The sequence below is a fragment of the Gopherus evgoodei genome, chromosome 3 (genome assembly GCF_007399415.2).
Source record: "Gopherus evgoodei ecotype Sinaloan lineage chromosome 3, rGopEvg1_v1.p, whole genome shotgun sequence".
Taxonomy (NCBI): domain Eukaryota; kingdom Metazoa; phylum Chordata; order Testudines; family Testudinidae; genus Gopherus; species Gopherus evgoodei.
In genome coordinates this window covers 161,092,052-161,117,487 of record NC_044324.1, presented here as the reverse complement: position 1 = coordinate 161,117,487, position 25,436 = coordinate 161,092,052, and the positions used below count along the sequence as shown (strand labels likewise).

At 48.1% G+C, this 25,436-nt stretch overlaps 2 protein-coding genes and 1 pseudogene across 6 annotated transcripts in view; 1 reads left to right on the top strand and 2 right to left on the bottom strand.

Annotated features, from left to right (window-relative positions):
- The window catches only part of CCDC167 (coiled-coil domain containing 167), a 47,628-nt gene that overhangs the window by 16,084 nt on the left and 6,108 nt on the right, over nt 1-25,436 (top strand). The window contains exon 4 of one of the 2 annotated variants that reach the window (XM_030557261.1): nt 8,342-8,724. The exons of the other annotated variant lie outside the window; for it this stretch is intronic. Coding sequence (XP_030413121.1) covers nt 8,342-8,484 — 143 coding nt within the window. The 3' untranslated portion in view covers nt 8,485-8,724. Of the gene's footprint in view, nt 1-8,341; nt 8,725-25,436 lie in introns of those variants that run through there. 2 annotated transcript variants of the gene reach the window in all.
- The window catches only part of CMTR1 (cap methyltransferase 1), a 51,046-nt gene continuing 25,614 nt past the window's right edge, over nt 5-25,436 (bottom strand). For all 4 annotated transcript variants that reach the window (XM_030557248.1, XM_030557249.1, XM_030557252.1 and 1 more), the window contains 20 exons: nt 23,988-24,080; nt 23,325-23,396; nt 22,533-22,627; nt 22,360-22,432; nt 21,938-22,136; nt 19,645-19,763; nt 19,298-19,394; nt 18,615-18,747; nt 17,131-17,310; nt 16,676-16,732; nt 15,686-15,743; nt 14,834-14,902; nt 13,489-13,620; nt 12,818-12,940; nt 11,375-11,466; nt 10,641-10,709; nt 8,742-8,789; nt 7,962-8,074; nt 7,377-7,485; nt 5-3,414 (listed from right to left, as the gene is read on the bottom strand). In XM_030557248.1, coding sequence (XP_030413108.1) covers nt 3,282-3,414; nt 7,377-7,485; nt 7,962-8,074; nt 8,742-8,789; nt 10,641-10,709; nt 11,375-11,466; nt 12,818-12,940; nt 13,489-13,620; nt 14,834-14,902; nt 15,686-15,743; nt 16,676-16,732; nt 17,131-17,310; nt 18,615-18,747; nt 19,298-19,394; nt 19,645-19,763; nt 21,938-22,136; nt 22,360-22,432; nt 22,533-22,627; nt 23,325-23,396; nt 23,988-24,080 — 2,064 coding nt within the window. In that variant the 3' untranslated portion in view covers nt 5-3,281. The remainder of the gene's footprint in view (nt 3,415-7,376; nt 7,486-7,961; nt 8,075-8,741; nt 8,790-10,640; nt 10,710-11,374; nt 11,467-12,817; nt 12,941-13,488; nt 13,621-14,833; nt 14,903-15,685; nt 15,744-16,675; nt 16,733-17,130; nt 17,311-18,614; nt 18,748-19,297; nt 19,395-19,644; nt 19,764-21,937; nt 22,137-22,359; nt 22,433-22,532; nt 22,628-23,324; nt 23,397-23,987; nt 24,081-25,436) is intronic.
- Nucleotides 25,169-25,436, bottom strand: part of LOC115648914 — a 2,718-nt pseudogene continuing 2,450 nt past the window's right edge.

The following is a 25,436-nucleotide window of genomic DNA, read 5'->3' as shown; positions in this document are numbered from 1 at the left end:
CCAACACCTTTGTGAACTAAAGAGCTGTACTGGTAATACACAGACAATGAAAGCAGAGAAATCAACACAAAATGATACACAGCCTAATATAATACATTGTGCAATCAACAGACAAACATTCCCTTCAGCAAGACATTCCTCCTCCTCCCCCTGGAGCCAGTGGGAGAGCGCAACTTGGGTCAGCCCCTAGCCCTGGGCCAAGTTTCTACCATCCCTTTGATACAAAGCCATTCCCTGCCCCACATGACCAGAATGAACCTCCTTCCGCCCCCCGCCCCCTCCTCGTGCTGAGCAGCTCTGACGCACACAAAACAGTGTATGTACAGGGCTTTGTCCTCTGGATTCTTGGCCTGTCAACTCCAATCGGTTCCTTTAGGGCATTTCAAAGCAAGCCACGGGTTCCCAAGCCCAGAGGAGCAATGGAGCTAGGAGAGTCTTGAGCCAGAGAGGGAAGAGGGATAAAACCTTTTCCCTGCAGCAGGGAAGCAGTAGTGAGGTGCTGGTGCTGCCCTCCCACGAGAGGGTGGGAGATGCGGTCCAGTGCATCCAAAAAATACATCTCCTTGTAAAAGACACAATCGACTAAAAGCAAAGGAAATTGGGGCAATGGGGAAAGCAGGCAGCATCTCTCAAACCGCCTGCAAGCAACTGGGTTTCTTCTGCACCCTGGGTTTTCAGTACCAGGTAAAGGCTAATGGAGGCCTAGATTATCCACGGTGTATTCCCTGCGGGACACCTCCATCCTCACAAACAGGGAGGGGCTAAGGCCCTCAGTGGGGAACACACCCTTGAGGGTGCAGAAGACACAGTAAAGGACCATAGGAAAAGGAACAGGCCTGTTGGCTTCTTGCTGGCATCATGGCTGCATCGGGGGGATTAGGGAAATCAGCAGAAGCACTGACACTTAAATAAATGATTTTAAAAGCCACCAGTGTGAAGGCTCTGAAGTGAAGCTGCCAGAGGCACCATCTTCCCCACTTGCAGAGCCTCCTCACTGCTCCTCATGGAGGGGCCGTCAATAAATATAAAGTAGCCAATAATTAACTGCACAGGGGGCTGCTGCCCTCTCCAGAAGGGCTGCGCTTAGGCCAGGGGCCATGTTCTGCCAAGGCTTTGGAGCACCTGGGACTAAATTCTGCTAAGGGGTTTGAGTCAGAGCCACATCCTGCTCCTGGATGGATTGGCAAACCTTCCACTTGGCTGCTACAGGGCACAGGAACAGGTCTGACACTTCCTCAGCCACCTTTCTGGAAAGGCCACTCACCCTGAGCTTGCAGGAGGCAGTATGCTAAATACACCAGAGCAGAAGGGTTCTTCTGGGCCCAATAGGGGATACCCAAGTACAACATGGGCTCCCACCACCCTCCACAGTTGAGAGCTTAGTCTCCCCGTGCAATGATGGCCCAAGGGCAGCATTAGCCCAAGGCTGGGCGAGCTGTGACAATCCCCGTTCTGCAGCCATCAAGCCTGAACGTGCGGATCCAGGTTACAAGGCAGAGCACAGAAACCACCAATGATTAAACTCATTTACACCAAGCAATTGGAGGATTAACAAACAGATGCCTGGCCACCAAGTGACCATGCAGACATGGAAGGCTGCAAGCTCAGAAAGCAAGGCCTATGAGCTCAGGGTGAAAGTCACCCTGTGCGTCACTTGAGCCCTATGAGGATCACAGATCTTAAGTGTGACTTAAGTGAAGACCAGTCCTTGCGCTGCCACTGGTTGCGAGATGAATCTCACCCATGAACTTATACTTCTGCCAGAGCTGAACTCTCCATGTGATACAGACCCAGTCACAGCCTGCATTGGCATGGGGAGGATGGAAGGGGGATGAGAATCTGAAAGGCTGCCTCTGGTTTCCAGGAGACCCACAGCTTTCTTTAAGGCACGGTCCAGGTAACACCCCCCACCCCCACCCCCCCATCAGCTTTTCTCTTATTGCCAACCTGTGTAAGAAAAAATAAGTGATTTTGCTGCACGGACCGGAGAAGCCAACCGCCTATTAACTTCTGATCCATGTGGGAGACCAGGCCAGAGGCATTTCTGAAGCCCAGCATGAAGTTAAAACAGGCGACGAGGGCAGCCCTGCTCTTTGGGGTGGCTTTGTGTACATGACGCATAGAGGGCCCAGCACAGAAATGAGTCATGATTTCAGACTGCGATCCGCTGAAACACAATTGTCCTGCTTGCCATGCTAGAGAGTCCCGGGTTTGTGCCTTCAATACAGACACGGCTCCAGGTATGGACCAGACACAGGAGGGTTTTAAAGCCTGTTTTATGAGTTAGCCAGGAAAGGTGGGTTCCCCTACAATGGGCCTGGTCATGGGATTGGATTTCTTTTGACTAAACAGCACGGTCAAGGTCTCCTTCCCATAAGACTTCCACAATCTCCTCTGATAAACTCCTACACCTGAAGGCCTGCAGCCTTTCCCCATTTCGCTTTCATCCTGAACACAAAGGGAGAGGCAATGTTAGAGGGAAACTGAGGATGGTATTGAGCACTGAAAAAAGCAAACCATCTCAGTATTGTCCTAGGGCAGATTCATGAGCTCACACCTAGGCTGCTGGCTTGGAGTTAACGACGACCTGCCACGAGGACTGGCTTCCTTCCACCAAGATGCTAGCACCCAGGAACTCCCAACAACCTGCCAAGTGCCTCTGGAGCAGAAGTACCGGAGCCACTAGCAAAAAGTGACCATCCTCGGATGCCAAGAGCCTGCATTTCCCGATGACTCACCCAGCGTTCAGCAAAGGCCCATCGGCTCAAGGCAAAGCAAATAGAGGTGGCTGCTGGGAGCATTGCAAGGCCATTTAAATGCACTCTCCCCCAGCTCATTCCTCCCTGCAGTCCTGTGACAACCTTCTTTTCCTCCTGGTGCTGCCAGGGAAACATACGCAGCCTCCTGATCGCTCCGGCACACGTAGGAGGGGAACCCAGAGAGCAGACGCTTGGCTGTAGTTTGGAGCACTAGTGGGGAAAGCTGCCAGACCCTCATCCCCAGGAGTGCAGTGGAATAGCACAGAAGAGCATCGACCTCAGCTGCAGGCATCCCACCTCTGACGTACCTACAGCCGGTGCTGCCTGGGCCAGACACTTATATACACTGCTACTCACAGGCTGGAGCTTTGTCACGCTTCTTCTGAGCACCAAACCCCACCCCTCACCCCCCAGGAATCTGTTCTCCTCCACAGAAGGCCTGCAGCTCCTGGATGGAAGACTCCCTTCTCCTGTCTCAGTCTCCCCACTCCAGTCAGTCCCTGAAGATTCCAAGCTGGGGGATCAGGGGTAGTGTGCCTGGATGAAGGACAGGACTTCCTCCTTCGACAGCTTCTCCGCATCTTGCCTTTTCTGGGAGTCGTGCACTTTGACACCTTCCCCCCACTCCCAGAAGAGACGGCTGAAGTAGCAGATGCTGCAGGCAGAAAGAGGAGACAGACAGATCAGCACAGCACACACTGGGCACATTGAGAAGGGATGCACTCCGCATAGGCTGCAGAGACTCTTTAGAGACAGCTGGCCTGGGACCATACATGATATGATTCTAGGGGGCACCATAAAGGAGGCCCAGGTTATTTGCTTTATTAACCCCTAGAGTTCTTCACATGTTTCTCCACCCCAACTCCTAACTTTGGCTCTGAAGTGCCATGCCCCGGCTGCATCGTCGGCAGCAGAGGCTGAACCAAGGACTTCTGGATCTAAACTTGAGTGTCGACTCCCTGCGCTAAAACACCCAGCTCTGTTAGCAAAGGCTGCTGTAGGCTCATCCACTTCAGTCTGTGGCCAGCCACACGAGACGGGGCAGCACCATACCGAGCAGGCGTAGGCTACAGCTAGTAAGAATAGCCATCGTTTTGTAGGGCTTACTCAAACAAGCATATGCTGACACAAACCCAGACACCCCAACGTGGCACATAAACTGAAGTGCGTTCCATGGAAATAGCCTTGTTAGTTGCAGCTCCACTCAAAGCAGCGGGAGGGACGAATCAATGTCTGCTGAGACTGGGAACAATCAGTTAGGGGAACTGTGTTTTTCAAATTCCTGAGAGGGTGAAGCAAACAAGGGAACGTCACTAAAGACTCTGGAAAGGCCCAAACAGAGCACCTGGAAGGGTCAGCAGGCCGAATGGACACAGCAGGGTCTGGGCACTCAGCACACTATGGATATAGCGGGGGTGGGGGGAGCAAACTAACCCTCACTTTGCCAACATGAGCTCTGGAGATACAGTGACTCTCCAGAAATCCATCCCTCGACTCATCCCTGACCATAGACTCCCCGCCCCATCTGGATATTAGTTACTCAGTGTGAAAACAGAGCTGCTAATTGCTGCAGACACAGCAGCCTTAGATTCCTACAATTACTGACACTTAATATTCATAGCTTATTTAGGTACACTGTTCTAACAGAACGATATTAGCATAGTGACAAACGCATGTGTCAGCGGCTAATTACAGACACATTAGTGCTCACTAAGACAAGGCAGAGCATCCATTACAGAGTCACACACAAACCCCTTCCTTGCTTTGTTTTCATAGCAGTGGTTGAGTTTGGTGCTGGAATTCTGCCAGAGAGGCTTTGAGGAGCTAGCACCCTCCCCAGTTTGTGAAGGGGATCCCTCCCAGCACTGGGATGACGAGAGCTTGTTCAGCTAGCTGACCAGGGAAAGCCTGAAGGATTCCCAGAGCACAGCTGCAAGCCAACGAGGAGGCTAGAGGGGTGTGCAGGGAGCCCCCTTTCACATCAGCCTCTCCAACTGAGACACAATCCCAGGGCCTGTGCAGTCTGCATATAGCAGCACTGTGCTGAGAAACAGACTCACACAACTCACTTTCCTAGGAAACAATGGCATAATGATATCACACAGTCCCTATTCTCTGAACCTCTCTGTCTAAGAAACTCCCAGTCTGTCTCCATGATCTACTGACTCCCAGTTACTCTGTTCCTTGAGTCCCAGTTTCCCAGGAATGGAAGCCAGGAGTCTGGATTCCCAGCTTCCTCTCTAGAGCGCACACTAGGGTGCACAATGGAAGTGATGGGTTGAGTCTGATAGTCGGGAAGAACACACAGAGATCCCCTGCTGGGGAGTGCTCAAGTGATAAGTTCCTGGAGCTTCACGGAGAGTACCAGGTAATCAAACTCCGAATCCTTCTTTCCCTAGGAGCCAACACAATGCTCCTGTTCCACAGCCCCAGGTCTCCCTCCCATTCCCACAGTGCTGCTCCGGCATCGTGCCCACAGGAGAGCCCGAAACAGACAATGCTTCTTCCTCTGCTACCACTGGATGAAGCTTCCTGGCATGCCCAACACCCCAGTCCACCTTGAATGCATTGAGAATGCAAAAGGAACCCACACACACATGGTCAGACTAAAAGAACGAGGAGTACTTGTGGCACCTTAGAGACTAACAAATTTATTTGGGCATAAGCTTTTGTGGGCTAAAACCGGACTGTGGAGCTCCAAGCAACTCTGGATGTGGCGCCAAACACAAATGTCAGAACTAGGGCTGTCCATTAATCACAGTTAACTCACGCGATCAACTCAGAAAAATTAATTGCAATTAAAAAAATTAACCTTGATTCATTGCTGTTTTAATCGCACTGTTGAACAACAGAATATCAACAAATTTATTAAATATTTGTGGATGTTTTTCTACATTTTCAAATATTGATTTCAATTACAACACAGAATACAAAATGTATAGTGCTCACTTTATATTACTATTTTTTTTACAAATATTTGCACTGTAAAAATGATAAAGGAATTGTATTTTTCAATTCACCTCATACAAGTACTGTAGTGCAATCTCTTTATCATGAAAGTGTAACTTACAAATGTAATTTCTTTTTGCTACATAACTGTACTCAAAAACAAAACAATGTAAAACTTGAGAGCCTACAAGTCCACTGAGTCCTCCTTCTTGTTCAGCAAGTCGCTAAGACAAACAAGTATGTTTATATTTACAGGAGATAATGCTGCCGGCTTCTTATTTACAATGTCACCTGAAAGTGAGAACAGGCGTTCGCATGGCACTTTTGTAGCCGGCGTTGCAAGATATTTACATGCCAGATATGCTAAACATTGGTATGCCCCTTCATGCTTTGGCCACCATTCCAGAGGACAAGCTTCCGTATTGATGACACTTGTTAAAAAAAGGCATTTTGACTGAGCTCCTTTGGGGGAGGGGAGAATAGTATGTCTCCTGCTCTGTTTTACCTGCATTCTGCCATATATTTCATGTTATAGCAGTCTTGGATGATGAGCCAGCACATGTTGTTCATTTTAAGAGCACTTTCACTGCAGATTTGACAAAACGCAAAGAAGGTACCAATGTGAGACTTCTAAAAGTAGCTACAGCATGGACCCAAGATTTAAGAATCTGAAGTGCCATCCAAAATCTGAGAGGGATGAGTTGTGGACCATGCTTTCAGAAGTCTTAAAAGAGCAACACTCAGATGTGGAAACTACAGAACTCGAACCACCAAAAAAGAAAATCAGCCTTCTGCTGGTGGCATCTGACTCAGACGATGAAAGTGAACATGCATCGGTCTGCTCTGCTTTGGATCATTATCAAGCAGAACCTGTCATCAGCATGGACATGTCCTCTTGAGTGATGGTTGAAGCATGAAGGGGCATGTGAACCTTTAGCGCATCTGGCATGTAAATATCTTGCGACGCCGGCTACAATAGTGCCATGCAAATGCCTGTTCTCACTTTCAGGTGACATTGTAAACAAGAAGTTGGCAGCATTATCTCCTGCAAATGTAAACAAATTTATTTGTCTGAGTGAATGGCTGAACTTTAGGACTGAGTGGACTTGTAGGCTTTAAAGTTTTACACTGTTTTATTTTTGAATGCACTTATTTTTTGTACACAATTCTACATTTCTAAGTTCAACTTTCATGATAAAGAAATTGCACTATAGTACTTGTATAGGTGAATTGGAAAATACTATTTTTTACAGCACAAATATTTGTAATAAAAAATAAATATAAAAGTGAGCACTGTACTCTCTGTTCTGTGTTGTAATTGAAATTGATATATTTGAAAATGTAGAAAACATCCACAAATATTTAAATAAATGGTATTCCATTATTGCTTAACAGCGTGATTAATCACGTGATTAATTTTTTTAATCGCTTGACAGCTCTAGTCAGAACCTCTTTACAGGGCTCCAGGAGCAGGTCTTCAAGAAGCTCTGCCAGTAAGCACCATTACACAGTGTGGCGTTGCCAGGGCAGGGCCTACCACCATCACCCAAGTGCAGAGCACTGGCCCGCTCGAAAGGATGAGGCACACTGCAGAGGCACGGGGACCTACTGTGGTATGCTGCCACTCCTCAGCCCCCCTGGCCAACTGACTGCTGGGACGGTACTCACTGAAATGGTGCGATGGATTCTTGAGGAAGGTCGTACGTTGACTCCTGGGTCGTCTTGTTAAAGAAAAATTTCCTCTTGGAGTTTTTGCTGAATGCCATTGTCCAAGGATCTAGGGGCAAAGCCATAGGGAATAAACAGAGGGCGGGACCAGAATGGAAGCATGTCAGATTGTGGGAGTCATTTGAAAGGCCATCTTAACATCCCACTGTTTTCTCCTTCCAACCCCCAAAAAGCCGTGTGTTCCCACACTGCTGTCAATTCAGCGAGGCACACCTTGCACTCCCAGCCCAGCTTGGGCTAGTCTGGAGAGTGATCTTTCCAGTTATGAAATCTGTGATCTCAAAAACCAGCCAGTATACATGTGACTGAACTGAAATCCCAGAGCTAATCAAACCACAATGGGGACAGCTAACCCATCTTCCTCCAATGCTGCCCAATCCAACCAAAACAGGACCTGGGCCAAATTCAGCACTGACTTCCATGGAGTTACACCAGGGCAGAGCCTGGCCCTGTATTTTTAAAAAACAAAATTCCTTCCTGCTCCTGAAAATGGTGAGGAAAAAAGGCTTGCAGAGCTCTCCCTACCATTCACTGTCCTGACGATGTAGAGTCCAGTGGGCACAAAGTGCCGGTCGTCCCGGCCCGTGTAGGACAGACGTGGTATTCCACCTGAGCTCTTGATGATCTTCATCTCTAACCTGAGTGCCGAGAGAAGGGAGGGATGGCGTTTACCCAAGGAGAGAGACACACACTTCAGAGACAGCTGCAGTGGAACTGGATAGCACTGCACACAGCAAAACAAACCAGCAGGCCACTGGTCAGTTCTCCATGTGTCTCCCCGCCAGGGCTAGGGAAAAGGAGCCAGAACTCTGTGTGCACACAGACCATCAGCCAGGGAGTCAGTGCTGGAACAAGGGCCATGTCAGTGATTTAGAGTATTTAACCAACCAGGGTTTCCATTACAGGTACAATCAAACTGCAAATCTGTCTGCTGGCAACCACAAGTGCAGCTTTCCCCTGGTGCGCAACAGGGCAGGAAGGGAATGGACCTCTTTGGGCCTGGGAACAGCTATCAGCACGGGGGCTGCAGACCTGGCTACAAGGCTAAGCAAGCTGCTTCCCTCTAGCACAGCGAAGCCCTGCATTCTACTCTGGAACAGACTAGCCTCTGCAATGCAGAATTAGCAGGTGACTGACTGACTGACCCACCCACAAAGAATACCCCAATGGGTGACTGTGGGCTCTGCTACAAGGGTTCACTCCCAGGCGCTTGTCTTGCAAGTAGCAATAGATCCCTTTTGTCTCTGCGTAGCAGCTGCAAACACGAACTTGCTATGAAGTGTCTCAGCATTTCTAGTCACTTACCTTACAAAAATCTTTTCCATCTCCTCCAGTCTGTACACTTCCTTCACCCTGGGGGGAGAGAGACGCACACACTGAAGCGTTGGAATTGCAGAGCTAGCGGCTATGATCTCAGGGCGAGGCAGTGAATGTGGCTAAGGTTCACCCTGCTCCTGAATCTTAGCCACTGGCACATTGTTCATCCCAGCACAGGTGCCAACTTCTCCTGGTGCCGGTGGGTGCTCGACCTCCCCCCCTCCCCGACTCCACCTCTACCTCACCCACTCCCATCCTGCCCCTACTCCACCCCCCCTGTCCCTATTGGACTCCTTCCCCAAATCCCCACCCCGCCTCCTCCCCTGAGCGCACCGCGTTCCTGCTTCTCCCCCGCTCCCTCCCACAGCTTGTTACGCCATGAGCGCTGGGAGGAGAAGCAGGGATGCGGCACACTCGGGTGGAGGCAAGGTGAGGTGGGGTGCTTGGCTGCTGGTGGGTGCAGAGCCCCCACGGAGTCGGTGCCTATGCGTACCAGCTCAGGAATTGGACACCTGCACATTCATGGCTCTGTCCCCGGAGGCAGGGTCACTGTTCTGCTGCTCAATAGCCAGCCCACATTGTTTCACACAACCACTGTTCCAAACAGATTGGGGAGCTAAGAGATCTTTTGCTAAAGGCACATAGAGAAATCTTTTTACAGAAGGGCAGTTCCCCCATCCCCACCCCCCCCTCTGTGCCCCCTTACCATATTTGGCTACAAGCATCAGGCTTACTGGGGCAGTTTTAAAGCCCTTCAGACACAGCAGTGGGGGAGTCCATTGGAGCCTGTGGGCATTTCTGACATTACAGCCTGGACTTTTCCCCAACACCACCTTGGACTCCCCCAGCTGCACTTACTGGATGTGTGTTGACATTCACTAAGATCCACTTGTTCTCCATCTCCAAACCTCCTGCTCTTGCTGCCCCACCCAACTCTTCTCCACATATTACTCTGCCCTTCCATCTTCATATCTCCCCCCACCAAACAGCAAAACAGAACTGACCCAGAAAATAGGCAGAGGCTTAAAGGGAAAACGATAGAAATAAGGCAGCCGTTTTCAGACCCCCTAACGCCTGCCTTCCCTTTTTAAACAATGTGAGCCAGCCAGCTGCGCACATGGCTAAGCTGGGGAGGTGCGTCACTGTTCCCCTCCACCTCTGGCCCCTCTTCCCTCCAACAGCTTTTTGTTCCAAGCTAAACTGCACAGTCTTTGGGGTCAGGGACTGTCTTCCTAGGTGTCTGTCCGACACCAGCACAATGGGGCCCTGCTTCTTTTGGGGCCTCTACACAGTACCAAAATAAAACTAACAAGTAAAGGTGAAAGGTCAGCAAGCAGTCAACAGCTGGAGTGCTCTATCAGTACCTCTCTCAGGAGTGTTTCCTAGCAGAATATGTGCTTAGCCCTGTACACAAGGTCTTATCTCAGGCTTTTAGTGATCAGACCTGTAGTCTTGGTCTATTGTAGGGAACAGCCCTGATTCAGCCATCAGCGGTCAGCAGCATAGCTGCACCTACACTGACCCGTCAGTTTAGACAGGGGCATGGTGTGGTTTGCTCTGGTTGAGCTAACTGGAGTTTAGGTCAACTACAAGTATGCATGTGAGATTAGCACCAGCTACTCATGGGATGGAGAACGCATGAATGTCTGATCTTTAAAAGGTTAACCTTAGCGTACCTAAAACATCCAGCCATCAGCACCATCTCTGAGATGTAAAGGGCCACTTGCCGCCTTCTAGCAAACATTATGAGACTACGAGCTCTGGCTATACATTCTGTAGGCCTGGAAACAAACCAGGCTAGGTTTCATGCCTTCCTCCTCCAGCAAATTGATCCCAAAGCCCCAGCAGACCCAAGATGAAGGGGGATGCAGAAGGAGTGTCACTCACCGGATGGGGTTCATGTCCGGCCGGCTAGGTTTAGAAACAGCTTTGACAAACTTCTCTGCTAGCTGAATCCTAGAACAAACGGGAAAGAGAGTTCTGTGCTTTGGCTATGGCTCTGGTGTGTTGGGTAGGTGCAGCTTCCTTGGGACAGGAGGGAGTGCCAACGGGACCTCTACCCACACAGCCCAGGCTGACACCACTGACACCCAAACATACTCAGAAATTGTCTGGTCACCCAGCACCACCAGCTTGGTGTCCTGCAACTAGCAGTTATGCAGTAGGGATGGTTCTCCATAGGCTCTGCTAGGCAAACCTAATCTAGTAACAAATTCAGTAATGAGTCCATGTGCTGATGAGCCCACTCATGTATGAACAGGAGAGCGGGACTGGCAGATGTGCTCCGCTAAGGAAGGAACTGTAGGTTCTTCCCCATCAGTGGCAAGTCACAACCCTTCCCATTCAGGCTGCCAGTGGCGTTTGGTCTACCTGTTTTGAGACCAGCTCACTCCAGTCTCAGAAGGGAACCAGGTCTTCTCTGCTGCACAGAGAGGGTGGGGGGAAGAGAGGATGCACCCACTTCAGAGATGGTTCTTCCACGGCTCATCTTTATACAGGCACCTCAGCTAAGTGCTCTCCATTCCTCGTGGCCAATGATCAATAGCACAGCTATTGAGCCACGGAGCTCCCTGACAGCCCTCATCCATATGCATGAGACGAGCTCCCAAAGCCCTACCTACCGCTGGTTAAAGTGCTGCTCTCGGACATCATTGCCATTCAGCACCAAAACATCCAGGATATGGATAGCCTTGATTTTTCGCTGGGCTTTCCCCTAATGAGAGAAACACAGGGAGTTACGTTACAGGCTGTCTGTGGCTGTTCTGTCTGTTTTATGCAGTGTCTGCATGCCTGCCTCCCACCACCACCTTGCTAACTTCAGAGGAGGAGTTACCACCTCCCGCCACTGGTAACTTGTTTCTGCTGCAGGTTCTCCCCCCAGGAATTCTCTGGAGCCTCCCACCTTTCCCCTGTTTTAATCTTCCATCCTAAGATACCTGCACATGTCCGATGCACCAGTCCCTCAGGGGAGGGCTAGGCAGAACTCATTGAAGCACATTACCACTTCTCTGAGTCAGCTGGATGTCTTGCAAAGTGGTCCCCTCACAAGGTTGAGCTTGTGCACCAACTCCAGGAGCAAGGACCCGAGCTTTGGCCCTGAGCTCCCACGCAGCAATGCCACGTAGCATGGTTAAGCTTCCAGACTGGCCCCACCTGTCTGTTTTTAAGAAGTGCAATCATCATCAAGTGGCGGAATATATGTGGACACACAGGCCTGTTTCAGGGTCAATGACTACTCAGCCTCAGACAAACTAGCCAAAGGAAGCTACTCAGCTTAGTTCACAGCAGATCTCTGCAGTAACAACATGATCTTCTATACACAGTTCAACCTTGACCAGCCTAGTCAGCAAAGGGTCACATTTCATGACCTCTATTGGTTACACTGAAAATTCTCTTGATTATCAGAACAAGTTCAGCATTCCCCCCACCAGGACAGTCACAGAATCAAAACTGAACAATATTTCAATAAGCCTGTGCATTAAAGATTCCCCATATGTTGTTTATCACGACTAACATGCTCAATTACAGACCTTTTTCACCTGCCTGTTACAAAAATAAACCAATGCCAGCTGCCAATCAAAACAGTTCAGCAAATGATCCAAGATCAATGTTGGACCAGAGACAGTGCAGGAGGGTAAATGCTTCTGCAAACACCACCACCAGTTGGTGTTTTTGTAGGTTCTGATCCAAACCCACTTCAGACACACGGTATATTCAGCATCCTTGAAAGGCAGCCGCCTGTGGAGCAAAATGGGGCAGGCAAGTGGAGCAGGGCAGCACTGCACAACACATGCATGTATCTGTGCAAACCAAAAGCCACTGAGCCGTGTTCAATCAGACAGTAAGTCAGCCATGCAGGTGGTGCAGAACAATACTGAAGGGAAGCAAACAGTCATCCGTATATCTCTGGCTCTGAACAGGAGAGGAGAGTTTATCCCAAAATAGCTTCCCTGGGAATCCTCTCTGAAGCTGCACAGCTGGGCCATCTACCATGTAATACTAGCCATCACAAACTGCAGGCAGCCTGCGTACTGCCCCCTTATGGGGAAGGAACAACCTCTGACCTCTCCTTTCAGCTCATGAACAATCTCCACAGAGAGAAGGGTAGCCCGTGGCAGCTCAGTTTTCAAGTCCAGTTTCATCCAGCGATCTGACTGGCGACCATCCCACGTGTAGATCTGGGACTTCTATGTGCAGACAAAAAGGAACAAAGCAAAGTTAGACCCAAACAGGAATGGGACATGTTCTTTCTGCCTTTGTTGAAAAGTAGCCCTGAGAGTATATTCCTTCCTTCCTGCTGACAGCAGAGAACATTTCTTTATGAGACATGTCAAGGAAGGAGCCTACAGCTCAGCTGCAGAGACACCAACACACAGATCCTAACACAGCTCATTAGGCAGGGTCCCTTGCCACCCCACAAAAGATACTGTTCAGAGATGGGCAGTGAAACGAATTATTAGATGGAGGGAATGCAGCATTCTTTGTGAGGAGAGATTTTCAAGACCAAGATTAATTAGTGTGGGGAGTAGACAGAGGAAGGAGAAAGGAATACAAAATAACCAATGGTCTTAAGAAAGGTCCATCAGTCACTCCTATCCCCAATATACAAGAGCAAGCAGGCTGGGATGAAATTGCTAAGCAATATCTTTAAAAGAGTTTGTAAAAAAAAAACAAAAAAAAACCAGCACAATTAGCCATGGAACTTCCTGCTGTCAGGTTAGATGTCAGCACTTACCCCTAACCCTAGCAGGAACTTCTGTTCACTTCCAGACACCATACATCTGTAATCTAAGACGTGGCGGATCTTCTCCAGGGTTTTTGAGTTGAGTGGTGTTGGTTTAAAACTGAAGATATCGATGTCTGTTCCCTGAAGCACAACAGCAGAAGGAGAAAGGTGACTTACACGATACAGATACAACGATGGGTGCTACAGCAAACACAAAAGCTTTGTGTGCATCAGGATGTGCCCTGATTTCAGCCACAGCTGTTAGCTACACTGGTGCAAATCCGAGCATAGACAGGCAATGCTGCTGTTTCCACCAGTGGAGCTCAGCCCGGTTTCAATCACACTAATCAGGGTTCTAGAGGAAAAAACAGCATCCTCTGCGTAGACAAAGGTCTAGGAGCCCACAAAACCGTTCATTTGTTCTGAAGGGCTATTGCAATTTCCCTGCTGAGCGACTTTAGGAGGCACCAAGGTAAAAGTGTGAAGGGAAAAGAACAGGCCTGGACACAGAGCTATTTACCTGCCTTCTACAGAATTGGTAGCCCAGGCCAAAGCTGTCTTTTAGATAGAAAGGGATTCATTTCGCCATCACAGTTTGTTGGGTGCAAGCAACTAAGCTGGCCTCCCAGCCACACTGAGTGCTTCCACAGCTCCCCTGCAGCACTGGAAAGAGAAGGAACCTGCCCCTTCCGAGCCCAAAAGCAGCACAGGCTTAAGAGAAGAAGTGTGTCCAAAGGAGGGGACAGGATATGGGGAAGTACTGCAGGGGACACTCCAGAATATTCATAGCTCTCTGCCAAGGACCAATGGATGGAGCAGGCTCTCTTGTGGGGTTCCACTCTTCACCATACACACCCTTTTCTATAAATGAGTGTCACAGTACAGCATTCCAGCAACAGCAAGATCACAGCACAGCTGGGCAGGATGGGAATGGACCAGGAAACAGGAAGCCCTTATGGGAATTCAATCCTACGACAGGCTTCAAAAAATATGCCATCTTCCGGCACGCCTTCACTCAGGGGCAAGACCTCTTCTGCCAAAGACCTCTTTATTCCCAGATGCCCATACAGTGTCAGAGCTAACGACCTCAGGGGGGACACTGATCATTAGACATCTATCAAGTCTGTGGAACTGTCTCTAAAAGGAAGTAATGGAAATCTCATTGTTTAAGTCATTTAAACGAGGCTGCCTAGTTTTCTAAATAGGCACTCATCACCACAGCATCTGAGTGCAAACCCTGAACAATATACTGAACCAAACAGCCCAGTGCTGCTCTTTTTCATCTCAGACGCCTGTGAGTAATAATAAGCATTTCACCCACATTTTCAGAACAAACTGCAGTTAAATGCCTCACCTGGATGAGCTCAAAGAACTTGGACCTGGGATCAGAGGAGGATGGAGCAACTCGGGCCTGATCTGGAATCTGGAACAAGACAAAGGATCGATTATAAGTCGTACTTCTTTTTGCACAGCTGTGTTCCCAAACCCAAGGTTCCTCTGCCACCGAGGACACTCCAACCCCTGATGCCAAGGTTTTTTCCATTCATATTGGTGATGCCGGGCTCGCCTCACACAGAGGGGAGGTATGCAAAACACACGTGGCTTGACACAGCATCTGTCATAGGACATGGCAGGCGATTTCAATAAAGAATTTAGGTTGTAAGCTTTTCAGGACCTATATTATTTCTGTATGTTTTTGGAAAGTGCCTGGCAGATTGTGTGTGTGCTATACAAATAAACAAACAATAATGAGAACAGCAGCTCCAGATGAAACGAGGCTATTTCACCCAACACTCGTGATTACTCTGTGGAACTCCCTGCCACAAGATCCCCAAAACCCTAAGCTCATAGGGAAGACAGATTGCCATCTGATATAAGATTTTTTTGGAGTGGTTTTTCTGCCTGGGACCTACTGGCCACATAGCTTATTCGGTGTGTTATGCAATATTCTCACTTGCAGTATAACCCTGCCCTTTTGTGGAACCAATGGCCTGCTCCACAAGCAATACACACCGAGCACCTGTTTAGCTGATGTTTCCTGACCTGCACAGCCCCAAATGTGCACAGTGATCTCAGATACTAACATAGTCCTGCCCTACAGGAAAGGTGTTAATGCTATTGGCTGGCATGTCAGAGCCCCTCCCGCTCCCCACTGTGCCACAGCAGGAATGGCATCCACAACTGCCTTGTCAGTTGCATTACTCACCCCCCACAGCCGGAGGCATTCCTTTCGGATGTCAGCCTGCCGCGGCTCACTCAGAGTCCTAGAGGAAAAGCCAGCAGGTTGTTAACATGGTGAAAGCCTCTTTGGTCTTGCAGCCCTAACATACCCAGCCCTGCCAGCCTCCTCAAAGTAGCTGCTTTGGGAGTGAAACACACAATCAGTCCTTAATGCCAGAGGGCTGCTGTATTCAAGGGAAGCCCTTTCCCCAATCATCCACCCACTTCATAACCTGAACCAAAGATCAGCAGCTTCTGCCTCCCTCCCAGCAAAGAGCTGATCATTGGAGGCTGCAGGAGGGCTTCTAGCACCAGGACTTCAGTGCTTTTATAAAACACACTAAAGCACCGTTAGGACCTTAGCTTTTCACAGTGCTGCACAAATACAAACTTATTCTTCCCCACAACTGCCCTAAGTTACACATAGAGCAATAGCAGCACAGAGAGGTGAGTGACCTGTTGAAGGCTATCCAAACATTAGTGTCAGAACCAGGGTTCATTCCTCAGCGGCCCCTGTTCTGTGCATTATACCATGCTGTCTCCAGATAGTGTTTGAGCAATAAGTGCAACTACCCCTGTGTAGCAAACCACTATATGCCACAATGTGTTTCACAATATGTGCCACTCCTCTATGTCCCCTCTTGGAAACAGACCCGTTTATGGGAACTGGAAGGTACGTAGCCCTTTTGCAAGTCCCTTTCATAGCAGGTCCTAGTAACAGGTATAAAACATTCCAAGCCAACCCATCCCCTTTAGCTATCCCCATGCTGCAGAGACCAGCACATGCTGTGACACTAGCTAGCCTAATAACTGTAAGCGCTCCTTAAGCCTCCTGCTTCAGGGCCAAGCCAAGCTCCTGCTAGGATCAGGAAGGCATTTACAAATGGGTAAAGCAAGCAGGCCACTGAACACAGCTGCCCAGTGGGTAATTCAGTCCTCACCCAAAGCCCTGCTCCCTGTTGAGGTAGATACTCACGTGTCTTGAACAAAGGCGTGGATTTTGGCTAATGCTTTGATCTGAACTTTACTGTGGCTGAAAGAGAGAGTGGGTTTCAGTCAGAGAGTGAGTTATAAACCACACAAATTGTCCTGCTGCACGAAGCAGGATGAGGAAGTGCTGTGGACTGTTCTAAAGCAGAGCTGGACTGTCACAACCCTGAGAATGCCATCATGACCACTGCAGGGTCACTAGGGAGAGCACCTTTACATTCCCAACACTGCAGATCAGTTCTTCAGGTGTGAACGCTCACCAGTCATGCAGTGTATCTCCCCTTGCTGGGCCAGTCTGCCACACAGGGCCTCTCCCAGAGCAGGACTCTTGTTACTGAGCAATATGGCAGCTTAAGGTGAAAAGGCCCCCCATGACCTCAAACAGCTGTAAGTCACAGGTGTGCTGGAACTGGCTTTCCCTCTTGTTGCTTCCGCACTCACCTTTCATTCGATCGGACCATGTAGTCATAGAACTCATGGTCGCCCTTGATCACTTCTAGGGGGACGACAAGATTTACATCCAGGTCAGAGTTGCGCAGCTGATTGAGTTTGATGTTCACCATGAAGAGATATTCCCGCACGTCGTCAGTGCCTGACTTTAGCCCTCTACACACCACGTACCTGCCAAGCAAACCAGAGACTCCACTTGGAATCAGTCCTCCCGCATATCCAACTTGCCTTTCACACCCCCACCATCTCAGCAACCCTCCCCTCTGGCTTCCACAGCGTCAGGAACATCGTTGTCCCAGGATACCCTTCGATGGCTCATGGCAGTGCAGGCTAGCCCTCTGCGAGGCCATTCTACTTCCTCCCCCTTTTCCTACTCTCCACAAGAGCTGGTGACCTCAATCCTTCACCAAAAGTCTCCAAACTTCACAAGCTCAGATCTCACCAAAGAACTAAGCCAGCAGGACTAATGCTAAAATAGAGAATCAGTTTTAATCCTGTTCCGGTTGCAGGTGTAACTAGCCCGTTACTAGCTCACAACTCTACCATAGCCCTGGTATGGCAGTGTAAGATAAAGCCTCCCTGTACAGGCTTCAATGTCTGTCTCACTTTATTTCACAGCACACTGCATCTGAAGGACACCAAAATCAGCATGGCCCTATAATAGGTTAGAGCATGGAACTAGGTCTCCAGACTCCTGGCTTCTAATGAGGACTCTGGCATGGATTTCATATTTTCCCCAGCTCATAGACTGCTTGATGCAAAATAGAGATTAAGAAGGACAAGAGATACAGGTTTCCAGATATTGGAGCGACACAGCAATCAGATGAAAGGCAGAGATAAAAGGAGGATGTTCTAAGATGATGGAAGTTGCAGAGGAGAAGGCGCTCAAACTAACAATGGGCAAACACTGTGAATGCACAAAGGTGTCACTTAAAAACAGGTGTCGTGCGTTGACATTAACGTTCCCTTGGCATGTCTTGGAAGAGCTGTGGCCTTGGAAAGTTACTCTTCCTATCCCTGTTGTGCGGCATGCTGTGTGTTGTCTGGCTGCTATCCTCCTCCCCAGAGATGGCTACATTTTAGGGGTGCCACATGTACAGTTTGTACCGCATTACCGGATCCAAAGAGATGAAAATACACCACTGTAATGTACATAATATGCTCTCATTTAACTGGATCCTTAGATTGCATCTCGCAAAACAGAACAGATATTACAGTAAACTCCATTATTCCCACACTGGAAGTAGACAGCATAGGCAGAAACAGACCATGGTAATTTGGTAAATAGCCTCTTAAATCTATCAAACACTGTCACTTTCTAAACATGTAAAGTATTTCCTCCTATGTGGCAGACATTAAATGGCTCCTACCTGAGACAAGTCATGGAGGTCACACTAGACCTGTCGTTACACAAACGGAGCTATTGCACTATTTAGGGGAAAGGGCTGCTTTTAACGCTTCCTCCAGAATCTCACCTCTCTGAGTTCGCAGGACGGCTCGTCACAGGTTTAAAGAGACTCACTCGCTCGAAGCAGCAGTACAGCAAATATATAAGACCCACGCTGAATGGCGTGAACAGGTCAAAGGTTTTGCAGACAAAATGTCCTCCTGTGACAGAGAAAGGAAGTACACTGCAGCCAGCAGATTACAGGGAGAGAGGGGAAAAAATACTAAGTGTCTCAATCTCCCTGTGCGCATGCGCGTGCACACACACACACTTTTGTACAGTTAAAAACTGCATCAGAAAAACAGTTTCATAAATCAATCTAGTAAGACTGACCAAATGGGTACCACGTACCACCCCCCCACTTAGCTCTCTGCCTCCCAAAGACCCAGGAAAGAGAGAGGCAGCCCCCAACCAGGTGGAGGGAATGTCACCTAAGAACAAAGCACCCTGCCTGCTGCTTCCACAGCACTCCCAGCCCAGGGGCCCAGACCGCAGCATGGCAGCACACTGTGTGCAACCCCTGACAGCGTGCAGCTCTCACTCCTCCCCAAGAGCCTCATGCTGGGGAAAAAACTGGGTTTGAAATGAAAATCTAGTTTAAAAACACAAGTCCTCTCAGTAGAGGAGTGTCTGTGCTCTCTGCCTTTAAGTGAGTCTGCAAAGCCACCCAAGCCCTGGAGAGGAAGGGGAGAAACAAAGGGAAAAAGATACCTGTCCGGATGATAGAGAGTCCTGTAAGGAACTGGCAAAGCAACAGCTGTTTGCTTAGAATTTCCTGCAGGTTCTCCTGACCCTCCACAGAGAAACCCTGAAACACACACTGAATGGTGAACATCTTCGCAAATCTGTTGGTTAACTGGGGGAGTCAAGGAATTTACAGCTAAATTTGTAACTTGCAACAGTTTCTATTCCCTGGGATAGAACTGCTAATGTCAGGACATTTCATGGCAAATCTCACCAAATCTCAAGCAGTAACTGTGGGAAGATGTCACATCCCCACTGTACTCTGGCTGATGGCTACGGTCACTCATTGCAGAGGAAAGGAGGAATGAACGTACCCCATCCGCCATTAAGAAATGCACCCCCTTGCGATCAGTGTTGTCCAAAACAAAATTCCGGAAAGCAGTGATGTTCTCTGGGCGGGTGATATCTCCATCTCCATCAATCCCGCCCTCTCCTAAGGGGAAAAGAAAAAGCAGTTATAAGCATGTTTGCAGAGTGCTTGCAGGAGACTGGGATACGCAAGCGATCAATGCGCTGACCTCCAATGATCAAACATTACCAACAGTCAGTGAGCAAGTACACACACCTTGGAAGCTGCATCAGGACCACTCCCACGAACTCTCACAAACATGATTTTTGCTAGAAAGAGGTCAGCACAATTTTATTTGGCTAGATTGCATTCTGCTTGCATTAGCCAGACTGAACCAACCCATGTTATAACTTGGTTTTAAAAAACTGCTTCAGCCTTGGTAAAGCACAGATTGTTCACTCCTCTAGTGGCTGAACAGGGCCTGACCATGCTACAACACAATATTGTCCCTTCTGTCCCAGAAGGAACAAGACAAAATTGGTCCCCATCAGAGCTTTAACAATGTCAGTTTCATAGTGTAGATGGACCCTTACTCTGAAGCACAGCTTTGTCTATGCCTGCCAGAGAAACTGCATTAGCAAACTTTTACTAATATCCATGATCATCAGCGTTCTCTGGGAAGACATTAACAATTATTTCAAAACTCACCGTAGTTTGACCTTACAGAACCCTGTTCATGTGCAAGTGTGCTCAGCAATCAGCTGGAAAGGGGGAAGATACGTTCAACAGTAGAACTGTTTTTAAAGGCAGCATTTTAGATTTCTCATATGGCTCTTTCAAAGGGTAGGGCTATATGTTCCCACAGCTGGTACACTTCTACCTCGATATAACGCTGTCCTCAGGAACCAAAAAATCTTACTGCGTTATAGCTGAAACCGCATTATATCGAATTCGTTTTGATCCACCAGAGTGCGCAGCACCCCCACCCCCCAAACACTGCTTTACCCATTATATCCGAATTCGTGTTATATTGGGTCGTGTTATATCGGGGTAGAGGTGTATTTTGTGTCCTAGAATAGACTCTAGATATTCAACTAACTCCCAGTCCTGTGGTATTTGTCATCTACTGTTGATTTCTATTCTCTGCATAGTTTCTGTGTCTGCTCTTTCTATTCATTGAATGACAAATGTACATTATCAAGAGAAAACAGCAGAGGTCAGGGTAAACAATAGTTCTTTAGTAATACAGTTCCGCATCAGTTATTCTGCCACTGAGAGGAGTGGGACTGGAAATTTTTTTCAGTCTTCTTTGCACTTAGCACAGGGTTCAAGGCGTTTTCCTCTCATCACCAAGAGTGGACTTTATATGTGCCTCACTAAATTTTAGAGCACATTAGGCCCAGACAAAAAGGGAAACATGAAAATGCATCAAAATCATTGAGCTATTCACTCTCATAGCTATCAACTCCCTCCACAAGAGCACTGACCAAGAGTGAGAGACGAAGATCCAAATGCTAGGATGATCCTTTTATCCACCTTGCTGCTCAATGAGAACTTTCCTCTTACTGATCTGACCCGGAGGTGCCAGACAACCAATAAAGTTCATGATCTGCAGATGTCAAAAGAGGCTTTGGCATTTCAAAATCAGCCAGAAAGTAACTAACTGACATCAGCGATAGGTTGTTTGCGGTTCTTGCTGGAAAGGCAGACTGGTTACTTCACTTTTTGCAATTCGGTCATACTTGGGTTTTCTTAACAAAGCCTGAGATTTGCTGGCAATCCCTTCATTCCACTTTCTACTAATAGATGCAGCAGATGGAATCAGAGCTACTTGCAGTTACCAGGAGTCCAAAATAACTTAAATCACCACATAGAAGGTGGAAAGATCCTGTAAAGAAGCAATCTAGTAATTAATGCTGGGGGATGGAGTCAGATCTAGGTTTCTATTCTTGGCTCTGCCAAATGATCCTTGGGCAAGCCATTTCATTTCTTTATGCCTCCGTTTCCCCATCTGTAGAATGGAACCAAACCACTGAGTTATTTTAAAGCACTTTGACAGCCTCAGATAGGAAAGTATTATTATAATACACACAAGCTGGAACCTGAACTGCAGAAATATAACTTGATGTTCAGACTTGCCACCCTCAATCCCCTATTACATGGCAGTTACTCTTCTTCCATAAGGATGGCTCTGCGATGGTCATTGTGAACCAATTTTTCTTAGATCCCTAACTCTAACAGACTATCAGTCCTCCGCCTAATATGAACTTGAACCTCTATAATGCAGGCGATCACACACACATGTACATGACCCATACCGTAATAAGGCTCGAAGAGCTCGCTGGAGGCAGAATAGAAATCCTCCAGTTTAAAATCATTTGGTCCTTTCAAGGTCATGCCGAACCCTTTCGCATGCCACTTCTTTCTCCAGAGAACGTACTCTGAGAAGCCACCAGGGCCAGCACACACATCAGCAAAGTAAAGCAGCTCTGCATCCCGCTCCTTGATTAGGGGCTTCTGCAAAAGGAAATTGGGAAAATTCTAGCAATCCAATAGCAACTTCCCACCAAGCATGCAAACTACTGCAGCCCACTGCTATATTCTTGCAACTCTAAGCGAGGGTCCCTGCCTCTTTAAAGCAGCCTTTGTCTCTAATGGTGCCCTGAGGAATCTTCCCCCACCCCATTTCCCCTTTCTTTGGGAAGGCATCACCAATTCAAAGGACAAGGGAGATCCTCACCCCATGAGAGTCCTTTGGGTTTGTGAACATGTGGTCGAAGACATAGTCTATGTTTGCCATCTTCATCGCCGCTCTGTGAATGCACAAAGGGGCACCTGTTAGTTTGCCCCAGGCTCACCAGGCTGCTGCAACCCAAAAGAGAAAGGGACTTCAAACCCAGAGGCTCTGCAGACCTGTTCAGGAAGAAGACTCCCCGGATCATCTCGTAGGGGTTGGACCTTGTCCGGGCTCGGCGCATCTCCTCTCCGTCCAGCTCATCAAACACGCTCTGCAAAGGCAGAACAAAAACTATGCTAGCCACGGCACAGACAGGAGGGAACAGCCAGCTCGGGTGGTTCCTAACCCAAGGGTGATTTTCTCCTCACAGTTATCTCTAGACTGGGTGACACCAGCACAGGAACATTTTCTGAAGCTGGCATCCTTCTTCAGTCACATGTCTACATCCAGTTCCTGGTCCCACACCATGCTCAATTCTTACAATGAGCTCAGGGATGGGGAATGGTGCTGGACTGACGACCCCACAGCGTAAGGCCTAGTTAGCCATAGATTAGGCAATCCCAGCACAAGCTCTTCCTCCCCCCCCCCCCTCCATGCACACACATCCCCCCTGACAAGGATGGTCTAAACTGGGAGGGAAAGGGGAGCACAGCAGACCAGGAAGAAGGCGTTTATCTCCACAGCTTCATTCAGTCTCTGGCTTCTCTGCTGACACCGCCACTGAAGGGGCCGTTATGTCTATTGCCTTTGTGGTTTGTGTGCTGTACACACTTGTTATTTCACACAGGTCGCCAGACAGTAACGACTTCCCACTGTTATCAACCCAGGCTGAGTCTGCACTGGTGGCAAAAGGCTTCCTACTTCACTGCCGACTGCCTATGCATCCCACCCCCACTAATGCCTTTTTACAAGCTCGCTTCCCTTCTCCTCCTCAACCCTAAAATTGCTCTCCAGCAGAGCATGCTCACCTTGCACTGCAGGACACTATGCAGAAACTCTTCTCGGCAGAATTCCGTTTCATCTTCAATTACCAGCTTTCTCTAGGGCAGGGCAATGAGAAAACCCCCCTCAGTTAGCTGATGCTGTGCCATTTCTTTTAGTGGGGCACTTCCCAGAACAAGCTTGTTGCATTATTCCTGTGTGTTACAACGCAACACGTGAGAGAGCCAGGCTGGGACTGGGAGCGGTGTCAAACGGCAACCCTAGTTTGCCCTCCGTGTGAGTTGAATGCAGAGCGCAGAAGCAGTCCCCGGGCTGTCTGACCCAACTGAGGGAAGCGGACAGCCCTGAACTGCCTCCAGCCCTAACCACCCCTCCAAGGAGCCAGGAAGAGAAGGATACTCTATCAAAAAAAGAGTCACAGAGCGCAACCCAGATGCTATCTTGTGATGTATGCATCAACGGCAGCAAAACATAGCAGTGGGACAACTCAACTTGACAATGCAATCCCCACAATGCCATCAGACTGGGACTGGTCTGACTAGGCACGTATCTGGTCCTCATCCCCATAATATCTGTGGCTCTCTGAAACTCTATTCAATGACAAGGCAGCATGCCAGTTACACAAGACTGAGCACCATCAGGCTAAACAAAAGGAGGAACTACTGGGACTTTGCTTTTCAGAGCTATACCTTCCCCACGGTCATCCACTCCTTCATCTCCTGTGCATCAGGGATTTCAGTGGTGCATTCTGGGAACCAGTCCACCTGTTCATAGGCACTGGGCTGCAAACGTAAGATAGGAGGATTCAAAGGCAGCTCATACTTTTTTCACAGAACCTGACAACCTAATAATTACAGCAGGCTGGCGCTCCAGCCCCATCACAATTTTTACACGGTAGGCTTCGTCCCAGGAGTTTTAGGGCTAAGTAAGCAACTTTCTTCCTAATGTGACACTTATCAGAAATAACTTTAGTACAACCAGAATGCTGACAATATCATGAAATAAAACAGTTGATGCACACCACCTCAAAGGGGTTCGTTTCAGAGGGACAGCAGGGGAGATGATTGTATGCAAAACTCTGTTACATCCTACCAGTGCTTAACATGTACGCTCTCCCCATGCCACTCTGAAAGGCCCTCTTGCTGGAGGCAGCTCTCACCAACATTTTACAATCTCAAGAGGAAATCATTTAAACTGTTGGGTAAGACTAAAATAACGCCAATCCTCCAGGAAGAGGAGCCGCACCCACTTGCTTTGAAATTGGAATTATTATTTGTATTACTCTAGTGCCCAGAAACCCATCACGATTGAGGTTTCATTGTGCTGGGTGCTGTACATACATAAGACAGAGTGTGCCTGTCTCCTCACAATCTATATTCGCCCTCAACCTTGGTTTTTTACCAGATATTTACCAGATATTTTAAATTTCATCTTATTATCAGCACCTTATCTGTCACTGCTGGGATGCCGATCAAGGATTTATTTTCATGTAACGACCTGTCTGTACTTCCCAAATTTCCTCCATGCTGAAAGACCTGAGAGGATGCAGGAACATAATTCCTCTGCATTTCGTATGGAATGTACTAACAAACACCCCTGGAAAATATACTAATTAGCAGCTACATGGGAATTAAATTTTACCACAAATTTTTTTTTGCCCCTTCCTCCCCCACTTAATACCAACTTTTATCCAAGCTGATAACCCCAAACACAGTGAAAAACTATTCAGAGGAACTGCCATGGCAAGTCAGAAGAGCGATCTATCTCAGGGGCTCTCAACCTTTTTCTTTCTGAGCCTCAGCCAACATGATACAAAAACTCCACGGCCCACCTATGCCACAACAACTGTTACTCCTGGAGGAATTCTGCACCAAACAATTAAAAATTCTGCAAAATTCTGCATATTTTGTCAACATAATGCAATATATTCACACCAGTTTCACTTATTTTGGTAATTTATTTAAACTATCATACAGAAAAAAAAAATCACAGGAACTGTTCAGCCTTTCCTAAAAACATGAAAGTTAAGTTATTAAAATTTGGTAACCAGTACCCTGCAATCCAGTTATAACTCTGGATTTTCATTTAAATTACATTTCAAAACACCAAACACCAAAATAAAAGTAAAGTAGAATGTC